This window comes from Pelobates fuscus, chromosome 5 (genome assembly GCF_036172605.1).
Source record: "Pelobates fuscus isolate aPelFus1 chromosome 5, aPelFus1.pri, whole genome shotgun sequence".
Classification (NCBI taxonomy): domain Eukaryota; kingdom Metazoa; phylum Chordata; class Amphibia; order Anura; family Pelobatidae; genus Pelobates; species Pelobates fuscus.
The window spans coordinates 17,746,149-17,770,289 of NC_086321.1; the positions used below are offsets into that span (position 1 = coordinate 17,746,149).

At 40.5% G+C, this 24,141-nt stretch overlaps 1 protein-coding gene across 7 annotated transcripts in view; it reads right to left on the reverse strand.

Annotated features, from left to right (window-relative positions):
- Positions 1–4,847: 4,847 nt before the first annotated feature.
- Positions 4,848–24,141, reverse strand: part of APC (APC regulator of WNT signaling pathway) — a 135,220-nt gene continuing 115,926 nt past the window's right edge. For all 7 annotated transcript variants that reach the window (XM_063453623.1, XM_063453622.1, XM_063453620.1 and 4 more), the window contains 8 exons: positions 20,745–20,843; positions 17,289–17,667; positions 16,455–16,550; positions 15,770–15,909; positions 15,574–15,651; positions 15,074–15,190; positions 14,311–14,525; positions 4,848–12,272 (listed from right to left, as the gene is read on the reverse strand). In XM_063453623.1, coding sequence (XP_063309693.1) covers positions 5,741–12,272; positions 14,311–14,525; positions 15,074–15,190; positions 15,574–15,651; positions 15,770–15,909; positions 16,455–16,550; positions 17,289–17,667; positions 20,745–20,843 — 7,656 coding nt within the window. In that variant the 3' untranslated portion in view covers positions 4,848–5,740. The remainder of the gene's footprint in view (positions 12,273–14,310; positions 14,526–15,073; positions 15,191–15,573; positions 15,652–15,769; positions 15,910–16,454; positions 16,551–17,288; positions 17,668–20,744; positions 20,844–24,141) is intronic.

Below are 24,141 nucleotides of genomic sequence, written 5' to 3' on the forward strand. Positions count from 1 at the left end.
ATTTCCTTTCATCCTTGTTTTCGTCGGGTCGCTCCTACCGTTCAGTTAACGTCGTTCGCTCCGCGATTTCGGCGGCCCACACCCCCGTCAGGGACCTCCCGGTCGCCAAAGACCCTCTCGTCTGCCGCCTGCTCTGTGGTATGCGGCCCCCAGGTACTCTCACCTATGGGATGTTGGACTGGTTCTCAGTTTTTTTCAGGGATTGGCTCCCTAACGACCGTCTCTCCCTACGCCAATTGTCAGCTAAGTGCGCTTTTCTGCTTTGTCTCGTGTCCTTTCGACGGGTAACCGACGTTCGAGCGTGCAACGAGATTGCCTCTGAGGGGGTCACATTCCACATTTCCCGTCGGGTTCGACTTCGGTGTTCTACCCTTTTTTCCCCGACGACCCGCAGCTCTGTGTCGTGTCCACCCTTCGCAGATACGTATCGGTTACCTCCTCACTCTGTAACTCGGCGTCGGGCCAACTCTTAGTCTCCTATGTTCGCCCCCACGCGCCGGTCTCGGCCACCACACTGGCCCGATGGATTCGCTGGATCCTCTCGCTCGCCGGTATAGACCCCACTTTCGGCACCCACTCCATTCGCGGGGCGGCGGCTTCCTCAGCCTTCCTAGCAGGGGCGTCCCTGTCAGACATTCTCCGTGCGGCGGACTGGTCTAGGGAAACTGGTCTTTTATTTTCGCACTCCCCTTCTGCTGGGACCTTCAGCGTTAAAATTGCAAAATAGGAAGCCTCCTGTCATGTTATAAAATTGAAGATTATGCTAGCTTTAGTGTACTAATAATCTTAATAAGGACAGAAGGGGGAGTATTTTCCCTCCCTTTTGTCCCTCTGGGGAGTGGATCTCAAGGTGACGGATGTTTTCGTTTTGCTGGTTAGTGGTTTCTCCTTTCTTTGGGGTGTATGCCGTTTCTTCCCGTCTCTCATTCCAGAAACTATGTCTTATGTAGTCAGGTTACGTTGCATCACTTACTTACACGTTTTGTTGTTTTTTCTGGTCGTTTCGAGCTCAGTCTAGACTTGGATGTCGCTTCTAGAAAGAGGAAGTGTACAGGCAGCATGACCCTGTTATATACTATGCTGCTCAGTGATTTAATATTACTCTTTACGTTTTTCTTTACTGTTGTGGAGTTTAGTAAAGAGAGTTAATGCAAAATACTCGCCTCCTGTCCTTAATACAATTAAGATTATTAGTACCCTAAAGCTAGCATAATCTTCAATTTTCTGCTGGCAAGTCACTGACAGATGCCCCCATATGCACAATCCATTGTCTACAGTTCATGCAGCATACTGTGAATCAATGAATTGTTCACCGTTCTAACAGTCCGGCCATGTGTTAAATCATTTTACTTCACAAAAGGGAGAGAAAGGCAGCAGGCAGAGTGACATTCAGGGGATGAGAGTCCAAGGGAGACCATAGCAGATGGGGCCAGTGGGGAAGGTTGAAGAAGAAAAGGGGGTAGATTTAAGAAAAATTTACAGACCATGTATGCACATTAAAATGATGAACAAGAGCCGCTATTCCATAATGATGATGAAGTGATACATTTGCAATGCTAAAGAGGGTAGCTGCAAGATTTTTACTCTTTGAAGTTGTGCAGTAGACAGAGACACAGGAAAATCCATGGCAGAAGGGCACAGCGTGATTTACTTGCCTTATCCTTTTGGCAAGTAGTTTACACTGCACGCTACTGTGTACAGGTTTTGTGTAACTGTTCATATAGTTAGGCTCCAGTTTCCTCATGGACGATGCTGGCAAGAGGGTTATTAAACAAAGTAAGGAAATAGGACAGATAGCAGTGATCGTTCAAGCACAAAAATCAGTACTTAATTTTGCTTATATTAATATTTTTTGTAAACTGGGCTGTTATGTCACATGGTACGGGAGCTAAGGGGTTATTCATATCACATGGTGTATAAGTCACATGAAGATTCAGATAATCACATGGATGATAAAATATTTAGTTTTAAATAAATTTAGAAAGAAGCCTTGGGGTGTAATACTAGAGGTCTAAACTTGGTGGGTCAATGTGTTGAATTCAATGGATGTTCCATTAATATGTCTCTAAAGTACAAGCTTGACAAATACATTGTTTTACTGGACAAATATTTTATATATTGCAGTAAAGCCCTACAGTGTGTACAATTCATTAATTGGTATAGGAAATTCGTTACGGCTATTCCCTTTCAGATGCAGGCATAACTGTAATAGTCTCAGCGAATACTACAATCTGAGAGGCAGCTTGTGTACTGGCCTATTGTTTGATGTCTCACAAAGTCCTGACATAACCACAAATCGACTTACTGGCGTTGTAAATGGCATGGAACAAATCACGACGATTTAACACAGCCAAGACAAAGTTGCAGGCTTGGCATAGAGTTCGTAAAATGTTAGGGTTAGAATTGGGGCTTAGACTTCGAATTAGAGGGAGAAAAATATTTAAAATCAGATTTTATTTTAGTTTGATCACATTTAGGGAAAATTGGCTTGTAGGTATTGGAGATTTAAAAGTTATATTACATAATTTGTTTTCTTCACGGATATATATTAGAATTTAATGTTGGTCAGCACGTTATGATTGAAAAAAAAAAATATTAGCATAACATTTAATTTAAGCAAGGTATCCATAACTAGAATATAAACACAACTGCAATTTAGTGTATAGATTAATTTGCAGACAAACGTTTAAGTACATTCATACCATTTTTATTTTTCACTTATTTGTTCATCCTTAATCAAAAAATATTTGGGAAATTAACAGTTTTAGACAATACACAGTCTACTTTTATCTTGCAAAATGTCACATGTCTGAAATGTAGATGTTACAAAAAAAATATATAAAAAAAAATAGTGAAATACCTCAGTTATACGTATTTGTAAGGACCCTGAAGTCATCACTATCACTACAGCTTGCTATATATAAATGGCAACAGAACGTAAAAATGTCTTTCTGCTTTTGAACATAAGGCCCACATACAATTATATCATAAATATCTTAAATAAAGGTTTTTGAATGTGCTATACCATCTGCCATATCAATTTCTAAACTGCTAATGTAATGCTAGCAGTGAAATGGTAGAGTCCATTCCCTCGGTTCTCTCCATGAAAGTAGAAATGATATGACCTAATTAAACTTCTTGCACTGTTTGGAAGCAGGGACTGAGCATTTTCAGCATGTTTGCATTCATTACATCAGTAACTAGTGGCTTCTTGCAGAGAAATTTGTTCTTCTACAGGCTGGTAATCAGAACTACAGTACAAATGAGGGTGAGCAAGGCTTTATGAACAAGATTTTATACTGCAAAATACACAAAAAGAAAAATGACTATAATCTGATAACTATGAGTTATGTCAAAATTACAGCCTGTCTAATTCAGAGAAAGCCTGTTTTAAGTGAACAAGGAGGAGATATAGCTGGGAGTTTAAGTAGTTTTAGAGGTTAGCAGTAATAAAATATACCATGGTTAGGGTAATTTGATTCTAGGTCCGGATATTATGCTCGATATAAAATATTGGCTCAGTTAACCAGTCTGTCAAAATGACGAGTTTAATTTCACAAATAGGCATGTCTCTAAACTGTTCTGTGCAATGATACAATGTGTTTTTTTGTGGGGAGGGCTACTTGCTAAATGCGACAAAGAATGGTAATAAAAAGTACCAAAAAAAAAGTTTTACATTTTTTTAAACAGCCCAGGTGGAAGGTACGTGAGATGTAGAGGAACCTACAAGTGTGTGTGTGTGTGTGTGTGTGTGTGTTTCACAGTGGAAATCCAAAAGTCTGCACTTATAAGTGAAAGTCCTCAAAGAATTTTACTAGAAGCTTTAGCAGAATTTGGTTAAACTTTTTTTTTTTTTAATGAATATATATTTTTGCATTGCAGTTTTAGATTTGGTGACTATTAAACTCACAGTCCTAACATACCCTATTTTGCTGGCTTTTAGCTTTCAAAACATTTTCCTAGTTGACCTATAACTAGGCATGTCAAACAAGAGAAAAGAAATTATGATTTTTAGTTTTAGCCCCACTACGTATTTTCGTGTGTGTACACACATATACACACAAACAAAAAAAGCATGAAATGACAGTGTATTCAATGGTGCAGAAACTGGGGAAACTTTAATCGCTAAGGGGTTTAAAGGGTAACAGAAAAACACACCACAAAACACAATATGAATTATTTGACATTTTTATTGCAAAACTCGTAAAATTATTCTTGCCAGTCTCAGGTAAAACTGCACTGTCAGAAAAAAAAAAGTTAGTATTTAAATTAAATATGTCCAAAACCATTCATTTGTATGGATAATAGTAATTGTTTTCTTTGAATCCCATTTTGCTTTTACAAATTCTTGATACTTTTACCCTTGTTGTTAATACTACACATGACTTCGTATTATTGTAACCCATTGTTTAATATCAGAAATAGTTGTTTTACAGGACTGGGTTACTGTGGCCGGAAACTAGAATCACACACGTATGTCAAGTCTCAGAGTTCTAGCAATTTCAGACGGAAACAAATACATTGACTTGTGTTGACCACACAGTGAAATATTGGGACTGCCTTGTAATTGCAGCACAATAATATCACCACCAGAGGCTCTGCTACAGCACAAAAGAAAGCTATAATATTGTACAAAGGATGAGTAATTCTGTTTTAAAAGTGCTCTCCCAGCTAGGTCACAGGAAAATATTTCCCAATTTTAAGATCTACACTTTGTTGAAGTGGATTGCAAGTTACAGTGTCAGACGCATCCTGCCAAAAGAAAAAAACAAAAAACATTCAAATAAATAAAATCCAACTCTCCTAATCCCACGTTTATCCCTCTGACCAACCCACAGGGGAAAAAAAAAATTAAAAGAATAAAAAAAAAAAAAAAATGCATGCCATATTAAATTTTTACAATTCACAATAAAAACACATGAATTTACATACAGTAATAATTTACTAAGAAATGTTCATTTCGGTCATGTTCAGACGTGGTCTAATTCATAAAAGAGCAGCCATCTTACCTCAAATACCAGAATATACAACAACAAACAGCATAGCCGGAAAATAAAATAAAAGAATCTCCCATTTCCTGATGAAACCAAGCCCAGAGTAATGAATATTGGACAGGGTATAACCGTTATACTGATTTCCATTTCTTTTAGAACACAATATTGTGTGAACACAACTGCCACCATAACTATGCACATCATGGGATCAACATCACTTCAGAAAATGAACTGTCCTTTGTCATGCAGAGAGGTAGACCAGGGTTAGGGGACGGTACTGGTTTCAGTAGGTGCCACATTGCTGTGAATTTCACAGCTACGTGATTACTTACACAGCTAAATGATTCTACAATGATTGAAACAATACGGTTTTCTGTATAAATACAAGTTTTTTTCCCTGATATGACTAGGTCATTGTTTCCTAAACCATATCAGAGAAACTGAATTAAAATAGGGAGAGATCTTTGTATCTCCAGTAACGGTATAGGAGATATAATCTGGGAGTGGGAACAAGATCAGATATTCCCCATCACTGTCAAACAGGATTCCCATTGCTGTGTTTCATAATGCTGGGTGTGTATCTTACAGTAAATCAGTGACAAACTGTTTTTTGAATTATGGCTTCCTGAAAAACCTTCAGAGAAATCAGCTATTTACATACTTTTTTATATTTATGTCTTTAACAATGTACATCACAATTAAAAATAATACATCCGATAAATTTATTTTAAATTCATCAATTCCTTTCAAACTGACGTCACCAGGTAAGATCCAGAATGTCTTTTAGGGCTTTGCGAACCGCTAGAGTCTGGAGAGTCAGCTTTGGAGTCTTTTTTCTTTGAGCCTGCAGAGACTGGTGTTGGGATTTGGGATGGTCGCGACGTGCTGCCCTCTGCATTACTCTTCCTAGGGCTAGGGTTATAATTAAAGGGAGTGACTCGTGCTGCTACAGTCCCACTTGGTGAGCTGTGTTTGCTTGAACTGCTCGAGCTAAATGGTGTTCGTTCAGCAATACAGTTTTCATTTGTCTCAGTCTCTGCAGGCTTATTTATAATTACAGGCTTTTGGTCAGCTCCCTTCAAATCTAAGCCTTCTACTTTAATGAAAGATTTTTGTCGGTTTTCCAGTGTAGGAGCATTGCCATTGCCTGAATTATGCCTTCCATGGCACTCTCTGACTGGTTCATCCTTCTCCCCTTGCTCCATGACATGGTCTATAACTGGGGGAGAATTTCCAGTTGGAGATCTTCCCGACCTTGGGTTATTGATTGGACAGTCCTCAATCCTTACCCATACATCTTCTGTCTTAGACACAGCAGGTGCCATCTGGAATATTAAGCTTTTAGATTCTACACTGCTGTTGGATTCTGCTATTGTGTTCGAGGATCCATTACTTACTGTTTCAGGAATTTCGCTCTCCCTTATTTTTCTCCATGTTCCTTTTGTAAATGGTTGACTGTCTGTGTGGGATTTTGCTCCTGAGGATGAACAAGGCTGTGGTTTTTCATCTTCACTTTTTGCTTTTTCACTGGATTCAGATGACGCAGACAAAATGGATGATGAGCTCCCAGTTCTTCTCCACGTACTAACACGAGGAAGTGATGAAGAATGCTTACTGTGCTCGCGTTTCCACGTACCAGATCTTGTGATTGGAAGTCTAGATGGAGACTCTGAGTGGGATCGAGTTATGTCATGGCGCTTTTTTCCATCACTGTGTTCTACGGGTGCATTCAGATTAGGAGGCGTTTTTCGCCAGCCACCAGCTTGGAGAGAATGAGTTGATAAAGACATATCAGGAAGAGAAGGGCTTAAAACGGGTGTTCGGGTTTGTGACTGTGTGGGGGAATCTGCTCTAGAAGAGGAAGACAATGACTCAAATGATGCAGATTCTTCCAATTTCCTTCTCAGCGTAGGACTAGGTGCTTCCTTGATAAAGGTAGACTGGCGTACTAAAGCAGGTCTCTCTGATTTGTCAGATTCACTTCCACTGGATTTTGTTGAAGACATTCTTGAGAGCTCTGCTTTTTTGCTTGCTGTATTACTGTTCCCATTTTGGTTTAAACCCTTTGATGCAGATTCACTTCTTGGAATACTACTTGGTGTTTTGGGAAGGCCACTTTGCTTGTTCAGGTTTTGCTGGCTCATCTGTCGCCCTGGAGAGGTATAGGACATTCTACTTGAACCAGATGACTTTGTAGATGTTGTGCTAGGGGATGATGTTCTTGGTAACTGAGAAAATTTGCTTGGAGGGCTTATACCATTTCTGCCGGGTGAAATTGAGTTCCGACCTGGAGATTGCATAGGTCTACTTAAAGGTTGTGATGACGGTCTTGAAGGAGTGGAGTCCCTTGAACCTGATCTGGAAGGCACTTTGGAGCCTCCTTGGGTAGATACTTGTCTATTACTGTAAAGTGGTTCAGATTTTATGGGCTTTGGTCCTCTAGGTGAGCTGGCAGATGTCTGGTTTTCATTAAGACTTTTTGAAGGTGTACCTTTCAGAACAGGCCCTTTTTTGGAAACTGGACTTGTGCTTGGGGAACTAGCACGCACTCCAGGAATATGTATCATTGTTCTGCCACGAGAAATTGATGGCATATTATTTGTTTGCAATGATTGCTTAGATTGACTAGAAAAGTCTGAGCTGGAACGAGATTTCCCTGTAATCATACTTTTGTATAATTTCTTCCCTCCTTTGATGCCTTTAGTTTCTTCATCATTCTTCTTACTTTCCAGTGAACTTTTCTCTCCGGGCTTCAAAATTTTAGGACCTTTGTTAGTCGCTACAGGTTTTTCTTCTTTGTCTGGATTAAGATGGAATGGAGATCCTAGTGATATTCCTGATTTTAGTGAGAGAATAGAGTCTGAATCAGATGATCCCTGTCGAGACAGAGATACAGCAGCAGCTGCTTGATGTAAACGACTAACAATTGAATTGGCTCCTTCTTGAATTGCTTTCCAATCAAAGTTTTCAGAGTCAGGGGAAAAGGCATTTTCAGAGTCAGGGCTCTGCAGTTCTCTTATATCCAAAGACAGATCCGGCTCTTCAGCAAGAATGCCACCAATGCTGTTTGAACGGCTCTTTTCACTTCCACTCTTATTTTTTGAAGGCTTTTTCTTTTTTGGCATTGCAGAACTTATACACTCCTGCAACAGATCATCCTCGGAGTCAATGCTCAAAGAACTTAGAGAGCTGTTCCGAGAAAAACACACTGGAGTATCTTCAACGTGGAAAGACTTGGGTGCATACCCTGAAGTCTGGGGTCTCCTTAATGACATTTGCGGCTCAGAAGATTCGGATTCTTTTGTAGACTTTGTTTCTTTATTATTATTTTCTTGATCAATGTCACTTAGCGAACTCAAAGATGAGTTGCGAGAAAAACAAACAGGCGTGTTTTCAATTGCAAAGTTCTGCATCTTCTCATCCTGAGCTCCTCCTCTCTCTTGAACCTCTTTTGAAGCAGTTGGAAAGGAAGTTTGTTTCTGCAACATGGGTTTATTAGAACCCATGCCTGCTACATTATTTTTGCCAGGCAGAGCTTGAGCAGCAGTTTGCTTTGATGAGGCTTGCTCGCTATTCTTATGGCCAATTCTTGTATTTGTGTTCTTGTTTTCTTTTTCTTTTCTCAACTCTGCCTTCTCTTTTGAAAGGTCAACATCGTCATCCTCCTCAAAATCTAGTGAACTTAGTGAATCATTCCTTGAAAAACAGTATGGAGTTCCCTCAATGGGTGTGTAATGGTGAGGGGAATCAAATGCAAAGCTTCCTTTAGCACGTTCCTCATTATTAGGAAGTTTATCACTGCCAGGTTGGTTTTTCACATTTTGTTTTCTTGGATCGCAGACTGGTTTCTCATTGCTGTGACTGAGTTTTGCCTCTCCATTTTTCTTTGAACGCCCTTTGTATTCAATGGCTTGTGGCATAGGTTTAACAGGAGACGTTGGCTTCTTATCGGATTCCTGTGGACCTCTGTTAATTGCAGTGGATGAGCTAGATGTATGATGGATCTGATCCATAATCTTTTTGACTCTGTATGGTTTGTGGCTTTTACCTTTGGGCATTGCAGAATGTATGCACTCTGCGAGAATATCGCCTTCCTCGGTTTTATCTTCATCCAGTCTGGCTGCTGCTGGGGCACTTAAGGTTTTACCTGCTCCCGAATCATCGGTACTCCTACCCTCTGTAGGAATGGTGTCTCTTTTTTCAAAGTCAGCAGAAATGTTAGCATTAGTTGGTTGATCATTATTTTCTAGTTCATTAGGTGGGGATTCAATTGTTAGGTCACTTAGAGATGTAGCTGTAGAAAAATTTATTGGTGTGCCTTCAACACAGTAGATTCTAGGCATATCATCAGAATGTGTAAAATTGGCATGTTTCGGGGCCTGAAGTCTGTTTTGTGGGGGAAGAAGTTTGTAAACAGGAAGCTGGCTGGGTTTCCGTGCTACAGGTGGGGCAGGCTTGGAAGCACTTGGTTGGGCAGCCTTTTTGTTTTTTCTTGATGATTTTGTAGGCATGGCAGATATGATACATTCCTCTAATATATCAATATCGTCATCAGTATCGTCGAGAATATCTTTTTCTGGCTCTGTGTTTTTCGCTTCCTTATTCTCCTGATGCTCAGCAGAGTCCCTTGACTTATCAGATTCTGCTTCATTTCCTTGGTCATTTTCAAACACAGGTGGCATAATTTTCAGTTCAACATCTTTCTGAATATATGGTTCATCCAAGCTTAGGGCACTGAGACTCGAGGCACAGGAGAAACCATCTGGAGTACTCTCTGTAGCAAAATGCAAAAAACTATCAGCTTCCTGTAGTACTTGGACTCTCTGAACTGCTGAATGCACCGCTGTTTTCTTAGTAGCTGAATCCGGTTCCTCGACATTACCAGATGCCTTTGGCGTATTCATTTCTCTCTTATTTTGCACAGTTTGAGGAGGTGGAGGTGTTTTATTTCTGCTTGGTGGCATTGTTTGCCCTGGGCTGTCCGGAAGTTCACTTGGACTGATTATACCACTTACTAGACCACTGCATGGTTCACTCTGCACAGAGCTAGCTATTGAACGACTCTCAAAACTATCTAATGAGCTGACGGACGTACATCTGCTGAACATTAAAGGTGTTTCTTGAAGATAATGTTCTGGAGGACTTTTAGGGGTTTGGGCGCCACTCTTGGATGGTGATTTAGCACCTGAAGAAAATTCAACAGACTTATGTCTTGCCGAATCTGAAGGAGACAAATTAGAAGCTTGAAGTCTACTTGGTTTTGTTCGCATATGCTGTGAAGCTGCCCTTGTTTCAGTGGATGTGCATTCTTTAGATGCGACATTTCTGCTGTCTTTTAGCTCAGTTATCTGAAGAGTATTATTAGCATCTGTAACTCGAGTGCCTCTTTCACGTCCTTCTATTTCATCTTCAGCAGATGACAACGATGACAAAGAACTACATCTTGAAAAGCATATTGGTGTGTCTTCAACGCAATAGGTCTGTATAGTTTCCTGATTAATAGATGGGGTCTTGCTTGATGATTTTTGCCTATTCTGTCCACTTCTATTTTCGGCAGAACTAGGATGGAGCTGATTTTGTCTGTTTGTGTTTGGTGAAGGAGTAGGCGTGTTGCTGCTGGATGAGGCATGGTCTTTTTTAGCTCGTGCTTTGGAAAGATTTTTTGAAAAAGAAAGAGGCTGTTTCTGTTTTGTTGGAGCAACATCTGCAGGGTACTTCCTGCTATAATCAATTGGCTGCTCTGCATGGTGCTCCTCTTGGTTGTAAGTTGTAATATTGAAGTCAGTTTGCCTTTCATCTTCATCGTGCTCCTCTTCAGAATATCTCTCACTGAAATTAGTTGTTTTATCATCATCATAGTCATCGACCTGACAATGAGGTTTGACAGCTTTTTGACTGGAGCTTGTTCTGGACTGGTCTTCTTTATTGTTTGATGGGCGTGATCTATAAGGAGACGTATTTTCTGGCTGCGTATAATGAGGTGAGAATTTTTTATGCTTCTCATCTTTGTTTTCAGCAAACTGGGCAAATTGCATTTTAGAATTTCGAGTCTGCCTCTGCTCATTTTGTTTAATATCACTTTCTATCAGGTGCTTGGGTCGTGCCCATCTTTCATTCTGCGATGGGCTTTGTCTGCCCGAGTTGAGCTGTTCATCTGAATATTTTAGACTATAGTTTATTGGGGTGTCAAACTCTGTATCATTGTCATCCATGTGGTTAGCACTGTGGATTTTGTGTGCTAACCCCGCAGGATACTGTCCATAACTGCACACTTTACTTTCATCTTCCGAGTAGGACTCCACAGATGGTTTGACCTGTCCACGTTTTCCATAACCATCGGTGCTACCCACACTGTTTAAACTGTCGTTGGAAGCTATTTTGTAATCAATTTTCATAAAAGACATGGGGCAACCCCTGCTGGAATTATCGCTTTTAGAGAAATTGTAAGATGAATGTGGATGGTTAGTAGAAGCCTTTCTCTGAGAAGTTCTTTCATCAGAACCACAATGCATTTCTGGAGCTGATGCTGTATTTCTCTCTTCTTGGGACTGGTGATTATTTGATACCTCATCCATAACTTTAGCTATCTGGGCAGAAGTGCTTAACTGTAATCCAATACGTTTTGAGGAGTTTCCAGTAGTATCCGATGTACAGTGGTAACTGTTTAGTCCTGTTGACCGCTCTCTGTCCTTTTCAGGTTTGTTGCCATCTGCAGTGGATCTAGCCGAGGACCCAGGCAACACAGTTGTGTTCATATATGGGGAAAGAACAGTTAAATTTCCAGGGTTAAAATTGTCTGATCGGCATACAGATTCATCGTGCCTAGTGGAGTCCAACATATAGTCACCGTACAGGTTTTGCTTATGTCTTTGCTTATTGCGGTGGGAAGTTTTAGGGCTCAAATTATCAATGTTGTCAAAAGTCTCAGATAAATGTTGTGCATCTAGCTCGGCTTCCAGTGCCTTCTGCTTTCGGACATGAAGCGACGGGACGCTCGAGCCAGGAGACATGATATTGGCGTCTTTATACTTAGCAGGTCTATTTGCCATTAAATTTCTTAAAGCTGCCGCACTACCCATTGCTATCATTTTGTGTTTCGAATGGATCAGATTCTTCAGCATGCTGACAGCTCCCATGTCCCACAGAGCCTCCTGATCTTTCGCATTCCGTGCAGACAGATTCCACAGCGTCCCGCAGGCATTGCTGACGATGGTCAAGCTGTGTGATTTCAAGTGTTGTAACAATGTCTGCAAGCAGTTGTTTTCCCTCAAGATTTGCCTGTAAGTAAAAACATAAAATAATTAGACAAATTCTAAAAGCAGTGCAATATGTTAAACATAACTACATACACGCTGTTATTATGTGATAATCTCTGCACTAAAACATTGGAATATATAAATTATTTACATATAGCCATACAATAAAAAATATTAAACACAAACGTGTCATTTTTATTAAAAAAAAAACTTACAAAAATTGCTCTGCTCTCCTTATGTTTAAAATATTGCCAAAACATTCTAATATACTTGGTGATGTGTAAAATGAATTGTTTTGGGTCAAATTATCTTCAGCTTATCAACAGCTTATCAACAGCTTATCAACAGCTTATCAACAGCTTATCAACAGCTTGACAAAAATACGGATGCACGCACAAACTTTTTTTTTTGTCCATGATACTCTATTTTCTTTTCACTTTATAAATTAAACATAATATTAAAAATCTTGAGTTATGATTTAAGCAAAGTCAAGACTCTTGACATCTGTATTACTCTAATTGCTTTACAGTAATTCAGAAATGGCACATTTTTTAAATAAGATTGTATTACATGGTAATGTTCTTTTAAGGAAATATTTTACCAAATTATATATTTGTTTCAAGATGAACAGATTATTTGGGGTTTGGCAGCAGTTAGAAGGAAACATACTGGTAAGAATGATGAATATGTATCATGCATATTTGCAGAATGTTAAATTACCATATTTACCGTTTAAACAAAATATTACTGTGGCCAGCATTTTAGCGTTTTCCACTAGTAAGCTCTGTCCAGTAAATTAATTAGGTTCCCTAAGAAGTGGTTGTTTTGGGAGCCCCTGGGAAAAAGATTTACTTTTAAAAGGTGTTCAGTTAAAGTGATACTCCAGACTCCTTAGGCACTTTAGCAGAAATTGACACTTTAATTATATTGGTTACACCAATAATTTAATGATTCGGCATTAAATAAGGCTTTCAAGTAGACAACTGTTCCTGTTACTATCTGGTTGTTTAGCATAGTGGAGCTAAACTCAAGACATAGCTATTGCTGAGAGCACCTGCCTTGCAAAGACTTCTCATCAAGCTACACTGGAAAGTCTGTGATTGGACAGTCTGAGAAAGTCTGGGCAGGACTTGCAAAGGCAGCAGATGAGATCTGCAGATTGTGCAAGCTGTTTTTAGATATTACTCTAATGAAAAAAATGCATTATGAAAGGGACACTGTAGGCACCCAGACCACTTCAGCTCATTGAAGTGGTCTGGGTGTAATGTCCCATATCACTTAGCCCTACAGTGGTAATTATTGCAGTTTCTGAGAAAATTACCTTGCAGGGTTAAGTCCTCCTTTAGTGGCTGTCTTGTAGAGAGGAACTTCCAGGGGCTTGGACAACTTTTGGTCGTCTAAACGACGCCGGACGTCCTCACGCTCCGCATCCAGTGTCACCGGAATCCCCATAGGAAAGCAATGAATAATACTTTCCTATGAGGAAATCCTAATACGAGCGAGGCCATTGAAGGAGTCTGACCCAGCGCCCAGGGACATCAGCGCTGGATTCAGGTGAGTGAATGAATGGGTTTTAACCCCTTCAGGGCTGTGGGGCGGGAGGGAGATGGGCACCACAGGATTCTACAGTGCCAAGAAAACGGGTTTGTTTTCCTGGTACTAGAGAATTCCTTGAAATTCCTGCATTTTGTCATTGGGGGTATATCTACTAAACCGTGATTTTTAATTTCTGTATTTGGGCAGTGGATTGTCCCTTTACCAGGACAATATTGTACTGATAAAGTCTTGAACTGGGCACATGCAGATATGCCAATGTCATGTGGGGCCCAATTTTACTGTTACTATAACGTTCTTTACCATTTTGTTTTAAACACGGGGTAATCTTTAACTTTTTTTTTTTTTTTTTTTTTTACAAGTAAACTAGACAGGGGACAGGGTTTGTAGTCCTTACACTGTCGTTTTTCTTTAATGTTTAACTATACAAATACAAATTGACTTTGTTTTTCTTATTAAACCCAAACCATTACACATTCTCTCTCTATATTGAAATATATACAAACCTGTGATCTTCATTAGTGGCAATTAAACTGGACACATTGCGCAGTATTCCACCACCGCTCTCAATGATGGCCAGGGTATTGGTTTGACTTCGGTAAGTTAAAGTGCCAACTAAGAATGCCAATGCCCCGTCCACAGAACATATATCAGCTTTGTTTTCTGTGCAGTGAGCGGATAGGTTCCACAATGCACTTAGAACACTCTTCAACGTCGATTCCTAGCAGGATAAGAAAGAAGACACAATGCCGTCAGTCCCACAAATGTTGCGCACCTGGATAACATTCTGCAAGATATCATTACTCAGAGATAGATCTGGTGCATGTCAGACAGACAGATATATAACTTTACCTTCAAATAAAGAAGGATTACAATTTATTACATTATTGAATTAAACTGGAATGGGCCTTTTTAACAATTTCAGGATGAATCAATGGCCTGAATAATTTCACCTTTAGCTCTAATTACAGATAAAATGAATTTCTTTCACCGGGTGAGGTTTTATGCGAATGCTATTATGAAGTAGAAAGTGCTCAATCTCAGTTAGTATAGTTGTGCAGAGATGTGCAAGATAAACAATATTTAACTCTGCAGCAGCACTTAGGGCCCGAATGGGCAAACAATGGTGGTGTGCACTCTGTTACTGGTTTACACCTGGAGTGGTTGTCTGTTTCAATACCCAGGTCCACAATTAAGTTACAATGCCTTCTAACCAGCCCTATATAGATCCTGTAATGTCCAGACTGGCCAAACCGTGGACGCACTTACCTTCTTCACTTCTAGTGCACATTCCATCAACGCTTTCACGCTACCAACTTCACGCAGAGTTTTTTTGCTATTTACATCTGCTCGCCAAGACAAATTTCGAAGTACGCTTGCAATAACCTGCAAGAACAAAATGCATATCAATATTATAGTGGAGTACTGTACACAGCTTCAGTGATTGCAAGCTAAAAAATTGATATTTAAAACTGCAATGAAAAAAAAAACAATAACTGAAGAATTCGCTTTTTAAAAAAGTGATTCGGCATTAAATACTTGGTCACTACGTACAGAGAGGTAGGGGGTAACCAAAAATTTTTGTGTAAAGAGAAATTAAAACCTGTTAGGATAATCAACAGCTCAAAAACAATTGTATTCCATGTAAAACAGAAACGAATAGACTGTATGATATCAAAGGGCTGACATAGCCTAGACAGAAAGCTATCTGAGGCACTTTTAATGAACATGTTTTAATATAAGAAGATGTAAGAATGGCAATTAATTACCTGTTGTAAGTCTTCGCTTTCTGATTTCAGCTGGGCTACAAGGGCCCGCATACAACTCTTCATTGAGCACAAAGTGGCCTGAAACAAAAACGAAACCAAGAAAACAGTCATTATTTGTTCACACAAGACTGTTACCGGTTTGTACATGTCTGCAGAGCGTGCAGGAAATAATTAAATGAGTAAACGCTGCCTCTACCTTGTTGGCTACGTCCCCAAAGGTCAGGTTTGTCAGAGCCATGCCTGCATAGCGGCGTAGTGTAACGCTGTAGTGGTCATTAATAAGTCCGTACATCTCACAATCTACTTGTAGAAGCTCAGCAATAGCCTGCAATCCACCTGTGGGTTAGAAACCACAATGCAATGTACGATCATTCGTTCACAGAATCCAATACCTCATATAATAAACTGGTCACATTTAGGACATTTCTACAAATACAACGTGTGAAAGAAGATGGTGAGCCGTAGAGTTTATAAAAGTAAAGATCCTCAGACAGACACAATTATGTATTGCCTTGTACAGTAACTCTGGCTGCCTCATTATGGAGGAGTGATGATCAGTGTTGTCACACAAATCTAGATTTTTAATGATCATTAAAATTTGTAGACAACCGGGAAAGATACAGTCAACATGTCCAATAAGCAAAATCATTTAGGAATCAATTCATGTTGCAACAAATAATCTGTAGCATTTCTTGCATATTTACTTCTTATTCTCTGTATTGACATATCTTTAGTATAATGATCGACTTGCTATGTACCACACACTCCCCAACGTGTTTTCACATTGCTCTGGATTCAGTAAAACCTGAATAATAATTATTTATGATAATTTCTCTTTGTCCAATGCTGGCAGCAAAAAGTGGTGACCGCTTCTCACTTACCAAGTTCATTCATTGCGTGTCTGTGTTCTTCGTCAAATGACAGTTTCATCAGGACACACACGGCGGGGCAGATCTGATGATCCACTGGAGCCGGCACTGCAGCAATAAACACACATTAGGAGATATTTCAATGATCGGAATATGTCCTGCAAAAGTTATTCACGGGAATACAAGAAACACATTGCAGAAGTCTCTGCAGTATCGCTCCATGAAAAAAAAAACACAAACAAAAAAAAAAACATGCTTTCTGCAACATATATTGTAGCCTTTGTTACTTTCTGGAGGAATATTCCTGTGTGGAACAAGAAGAATCATAGAAGTGCCTATATATATATATATATATATATATATATATATATATATATATATTTCCTGCTTAAAGAAGATAACCATTGATATAAAACACAGATTTTGACATGTGGAGCAGGAAAATTTAATCATTCTGTTTTTTTTGTTTTTTTTTTTACAATAAAATGTTATGATACAACAAGGGTGGCTTCATGACTGGACTTCTTCCATCAGAAAGGCAATGGTCAAGGACACTCATAATTGTTTAATTGACACTCTAAACTTTTATAAAGCATGGGATACTTGGCTGGAGTTTACTTCTAGTTGATTTTAGCCTGCTCACTACGATGGCTCTCCTATTTATCCCTTTGCTGCAGGTAGATATTCATTTTTCTCCCTTATCGCTTCTTTTTTATTTATCTTTCTCACTTTTTCTCTATTTGCTATTCTTGAAATTGTGAAAACAGAGTCAGATTCTCCTGCTCTCGCTTAAAAAAAAAATCCAACTAGTTCTGATTATTTAACTTTCTTCTGATTCTCACATACTTGGATTTTTGTCTCTGTCCATTCCTTGCTCATGTGCCTCCTGCCATTCCCAGCAAGTTTCGCAGTAGGCACGGATCTGTTCCAGGAGGTGCAGGACGCGGATCTCTCTCCTCCCACGTTTGTCGTCTGGCTGAGAGTGGATGATGTTGTGCAGGGCTGCGCTGGCTCTGGCGCGTGCCTCTTTACTTCCTCTAGAGTTTCCAAGAAGCACAGAATCTTTATCATTGCCATGCAAGAGCTGGATGAGCAGGGGAAGACACCCAGACTGGCGCATGGCAATGCAACTATCTTGAGAGCTGGACATGGCTAGTAAGGTTCGGGACATGTCGTCCTTGTCATGAGTGCCAAGCATGGACAGAAGTGAATATACCATTTCCACCTGTTGATTAAAAAAAACAAAGAGGACAATAAAAAACACTTATAAGCATCTTCTCTAGTCAAATCCCCCCTAGACTGAGATACATACAATACATTCCAGAAATGGAGAACATTAAAGAGACACTTGCAATTCTATCCAATATGTCACATAAAAAAATACACTGGTAGACAGAGGATCCAGGCACTCCAAATATCTTTAAATGTGTTAAAATGTCACGCGTCGGCTGGGGCGTGGCTAGCTGGGAAGTTAACAAGACGTGCGGGTGAGGAGCTCCGGCTGAACACACCGTTTAAAAAGACAAATTGCCACGAAGTTGCAGCAAAAAGAGCAGAAAACCGGCTTAATATTGACCCGGACACCCTCAGCTAAGTGATGGGACGAAAACACAAGAAACTAACCGGCCAGGAGGGCTCATATACGTCAGACATCAGGCGGTCCTTCAATATGCCGCAAAAGCCGATACAGACCAAGATGGCGCAGGACAGTAACCAAAGCTCCAGCGAATCAGAGGCATTGACCCACGAAGGGGACCCCTCGTCCACACAGACCGCCAAAGCAGTCTACCGGAGAGAAGAGTCCGACTCTGAGGACTCGCCATCTACAAAAGGTGATATTAAAAAGCTACTGCTCGACTTACGAAAATTATGGAAGTCGGATCTGGACGAGGTACGGTATGAGATAACTGGAGTTACAACGCGACTGGGAGCAGTATAGAATAGAGAAGGGGACAGAGACGCTCTCATCGCAGAGACCCAGACCAAAGTGACCTCCCTGGCCCAACAACTTTCACGTCTTACCCGCACGGTGACCGCGATAGAGACCAGGTATCGCAAGATAAATATCTGCATCTGCGGAGCACCAGAAACCATAGGCCCTGAGGCCTTGCTGGAGTTTACAAACAAACTGGCGATCACGATGGGTGCAAAGAAAAACGGCAAAACATGGCCCATAGTGGCGGCATTCAGGATGCGGAAGGCCGCGACCGCCCCCGCAGACGCACCCAGGGACATTATCGCAATCACCCGAGACACCTTGGTAAAAGCAGCAATCATGGCCCACGCAAGGAAGATGCCCACCATCACGGTGGATAACCTCCACATCAAGGTATTTGACGACCTACCATTTGCAACTCTGCTGGAGAGGAGAAGGTTCATGCCAATTACCCGGCAGCTGAGAGACCTGGGCATCAGATACAGATGGGGAGCATCCGGCACGCTGGTGGTGCCACGCGGGGACAAAATCTTTCCGTTGTCAGCAGAGGAAGACCCCACAAACTTTATAATGGAGCTCCAACTCCCCAAGCATGTACCCCCAGAACAGGGGAGAAGCGAGACCCCAAACACCACCGGCGACAACGCAGCATGGGAAAGAGGCCCTGAGGGGTCAGGGGTGCAAAGAAGGCCACGTCTACCTGACCACACACCTGCCTCCCTGGCTGGCTGGAGACACTTGGGTGAACTAGGCACTTTACAGCCTCTCAAATACCTATCTTGTCAATTATTGTTGTATTTAGTTTGTTTTTGGTATACATCCCCTTTCGTTTGTTACTTCCCTCTTAACTCCTCTACTCAGAGACGCACCCCCTGACATCGTATAGACAGCCCCACGGACCCGGACTCCTCAAGTCCAACACTTTAACCACATAGCCCCCGCCAGAAATATGAGGGGTGACAAGGAGGTACGAGTGACCCAGCGAGAGGGGAAGGAGGAGGGACACAACTCGTGCGGGGAGGAGAAGCAGTAGACACCATACTGTAAGGTACACTACACAGCAAGTCGGGTTACAAGACACCCCCTAAGCAGCTTAAAATACATCCCAGATGAGTATATAAATGAGGTAGAGCTGGAACAAGGAGAGCAAAGCGAGACATATAATACGAACAGACGTGACATACCTACAGACGGCTAGGCGACAACTAGGATTACAACAGTAGTGTTCATCTACGCGCAAATACCAGAATAGCCACTAGCAGCGACAGAATATAAGGTACCGAAAACTGACAGCCTAAAGCAGCCACACTATGACTAAAGAAAAAGCTGACAGTTTTACCCGCTCACCCGCAAACATGTGTCAACTCCCAAACCGACCTTAAGACGCTCACACCTAAGAAATTATTGTTATTATTTTCGCATGTTTAAACTATTACTTTAATATTCTGACCTATTATTTACAAACGCAGCAGCCTGCACAACAAAGACAACTGTTAACAAAACCATGAGTAACCGTTTCTTATTACTAACCAATATCTGTAATACAGTATGAGTTGTATCGACTAGTTAACATACTAAAATGTGCAACTTAAGCCTATGACATGATATTGTATGCCTTGAATAGCCAGCAGCTGCTGTTGCGGCACTGCGGGCATGTATGTTAACCTTATTGCACTTTCAAAACAAAGAATAAAAAAAAAATTAAAAAGTCACGCGTCATGTTACATGTTGACGCCACTCCCACATTCATGCGTCATGACGTCACGCGCCCGACGGGAGGGGTGTGTTTTTGAAGTCCTACCTTATCTGGGAAGTAATTGTTTAGACTTATATTATCAGGCGCTTCTGTGGTGCTTTATTAGTTCACTTCTTTCCCTCTGATGATTTAAATTAGCTTTTGAGTCGACCAAGGTGGGAACTTTATGTGGAGCAAATGTGAGAACCAACTTATACCTAATTGATTATATCAAGGTTTAATTACAAATTGATAATTGATCACTTAATGAGTTTGTTTTACACTCTTTCACTATGCTATTGCAAAGTGAAAGTGTGCTGTGATGTGGCACATTTGAAGAAACTTGGGAGTGCCTGGATCCTCTGTCTACCATTGATATCTACTTCTTTGGTCTGGTGCTGGCCATGGTCCAGTTTAGGACCTGCTTCTTCATGTGATTGGAGTGTGGTTTGTATATATATATATATATATATAAAAGAAATACACAGCCGACCCCTGCCACAAAACACAGATGCACACACAATTTATTTTCCTATAAAATATATTGTGAGTTCTGTATGTAAATAATGGAGAGAGAATATCTGATTTTACTCGTAATATGAGTAAAGAGCAAGATGCAGCCTTCATTTACCTTGGCACCCAGGTGACTTGTTAGCCTTCGCGGAACGGAGTAGGTGGTGTTGGAGCTCATAACACCGGCTGTGTCATGGTCCACTCGAGTGGATGAACCCTGCGAAAATAAAAAAAATAGTGGACATAAATATCAGCTGCACATGGATTGCTTTCTAATAAGTGGGTATGTTAAACAGTGATGCAATAACAAAACTAGTATGCAATGGACATTGACATAAATTCCCAATTATGGCTGAAACCTCCTACAGCGTGCTGGTCACACTGGGATCTGGGCACCATCCTTGACTGCAGATTATTTATAAACTGAAATCTAAAATACGGTTTATACTGCTGGCACACACAATCAGGGGAAATCAGCCATTCCATGTATAGCTCACAGTTCTGGTGAACATTTAAGGAGATTTGTTTATTAGTTTTCTTGGGCAGAGATTTTTGGATGGCAGTGAGGATAGATGGTGATACAAAGTGGGTGATCTGTGACAGGGGAGATGGAAGAATTGCAAGACATTCAGTATAAATCTGAGTACTGGTCACTCCTTTAACCTAACAGGCAGTAGAAGAAAGCATGAACCTGAAGAGATTTTAGTCAACTGCTGTAGTTTAAAGCATGTATGTGCATGGAATCAAGGACTATAACCTCTGCAGGTAGCATAAGGAGCCATGGTGCCCGGAGTGTCCCTCTAAAGCCACTCAGCTTTCAAGACAACCATTTCCACGAATAATGATGAGAATAGTTGTAGTGAAACAGAGTAGATGTTCAGTTAAAATTCAGCATTGAGAAACCTCATGTGACCTAGAGAAATCAATTGTACACGGACAGCAGTAAGGTACAAATTGGAAGAATTTGCCATATGGCTTTTCCCGGTGGTGCTAGACCTATTGACTGAAAGCGGACCTTACAGCTAATACAATGGCCCAAAACACACAGCTAGAATAATGACAATGCATGTCAAATGGGGAAACATGGGGTAATCCACAAAGCTACGGTCCTGAGATCACTGCAGGGTTTATTGGGTTAACTGGCAATGTCGTATATGTATCCATGCAGACTTTATATAGCAAAAAAAACAAACAGACAGAAGCTCTTGTCAGACATCAAGAAGTGCTGCTTTAAAGCAAACAAATTATCTTGGGGGGAGGGGGATACTTATAAATGGCTACAGATTATAATAGACTGCCAATACTGCAAAGTACCCTGTTTTTGGAAGGTACATTACGGGACCCAGAGAGGACCATGCAAGATAATTTCCAACCAAAGGCAATGATTTACGTTTTGGCCATCCACGAGTCTGGGAAGAATCATTAGTGCAGATACTCTATTTCTTCATCCGGGTCATACATCCATACAGCCACCCATCAAAGCCTGGCGCACGGAATGCTACGCACGACCTTTATTGAAATTGAATATTTCTGCCATCATATGATGGGAGCTACACAAACTTTACTTTCCATAACCCGCACTTTCAAAACATGTATTCACTGATGGCTGAATACATTCTTCAGACTTAGCCCCATAGAACTCCTTGTTGCACGGAATATTCTATAGCAAGCAGAAGCTCGGTAGGTGTGCTACAGTAAAGCAGCAACAAACAAAACAGACTATGGAATAGGAATCTGCTCAACTGGCAATGCTGCTTGTCACGGCACCATAAAATATTCACTACTCTAGAATAAACGAGCATACGGGTTTAGTCTCTCGGGTAGGAAAGGATTACAGCTTGATCCATTAACTCAGCCACTGATTAACCTTCTCTACCCCTGCCGCATACACAGAATAAGATACTCCCCAGATGTCCCATGAAAGACCCCAGGGACCATCCAGAAGCCATCTGGCTCAAAAAGCATTTTTTTTGTAAAATGACAAAGAACTTGCTTTGCACATTAGTTTCACAGAACCAAACAAACTGCGGACAAGATGGGACAGTATGAAAAAATGGAAAGGAAATACAGTAATACACAACATTATTTCTTTAAGAAAGAAGTGAAATAATTATTGTTGTGATTACTACGCTAAACGAAAAAAATAAAACAATGAATAATTTTGAGAATGTTTAAAGATACATGAAGTAAATAAGCCACATATATAGTTGCATTTTTACACTAACCCATCAAATCATTATGATTTAGCCAATTTCATGGTGGGTAGAATAGACTTAGTACAGAGGTATGTAAGAATATAGATACAAAGTCCCAAATCAGACGCTAAGACTGTTAATACATTAAAAATATACTACTTTATTGGGGAACAGAGCCAGTGCCCACTCAATACAGCCGCACTGCTTTGATTCGAGCCTTAGATTGCATTTGCCAGTTCTGTTTGTAGCATACAACTAGCCGCTGACTATGTAGCAATGTTAAAAAAAAAAAACCACAAAAACAAACAGTGTGGAACCCACTACTTCGGAGGCTGACAGTTTACAGGAGGAGGACCTCTCATGCAGGTATCACTGCTTTGAGGCATGGAGGATAATGCTCCCTCAACCATTTTATTTGCCCTGCTACAGGACATTAATGTAATGCTTCAGGCTCGCAGTGCTGTGTGAGGGAGGAGGTTGCTGTGATGACAGGCCGCATAATAGCTATGGAAGAAGGTAGATCCCTCTGTCTGAAACTGTCCGAACTTACTTTTGTTTTACCTTATATAATGGTTTTTTCCTTTTTACATGCATCTTCCATCTTTTGATTCCTCTGGCCCGGTAAGCTAAATTATATAGCACCTGTTCTTCTGTCCACTATCTACTTATTAGTGTGTTTCCCTGTAAATGTTATAACTCTACTTGGGACAGCCCATTGTACATGTTCACAACTTGGGTCCTCACATTCTTGTCTGTTAAAAAAAAATTGCTGTTAAGGTATTGAGACCCGCGTAGGTTATAGACACTAAAATAACTATAGCTTAATGAAGCAGTTTTGGTGTATAGATCCTCCTGCAGACTCACTGCTCAATCTCTGCCATTTAGGAGTTAAAGCACTTTTGTTTCTGTCCAAGCCTCCATTGGCTGTGACTGACACAGCTTGCATTGAGAGGGGAAAAAAAAGAAAAAAAAAAAGGTTTCATTTTAAATCTGAAGTTAACTTGCTTTAGATGTTTTTATCTGTAACGAACTTTAATAACAGACATGAGGCTCCTGGAAAGTTTTGCAAGCTATTTACAGGGCAGAAGATACATTCTAATTAATTCTAAATAGACTGTGCAATAAAAGGGGTTTAAGCATTAGATCTCTTTAGAGGAAGTGTTTAGGAAGGCTCTGGAAGTCACATGCAGGAAGGTGTTCTAGGGCTGTATAAACAAAGTGATTTAACTCCTAAATGGCAGAGAACTGAAACTAGTTTTATACACCAAAACTGCTTCATTAAGCTAAAGTATTTTGGTGCCTATAGTATCCATTTAAGAC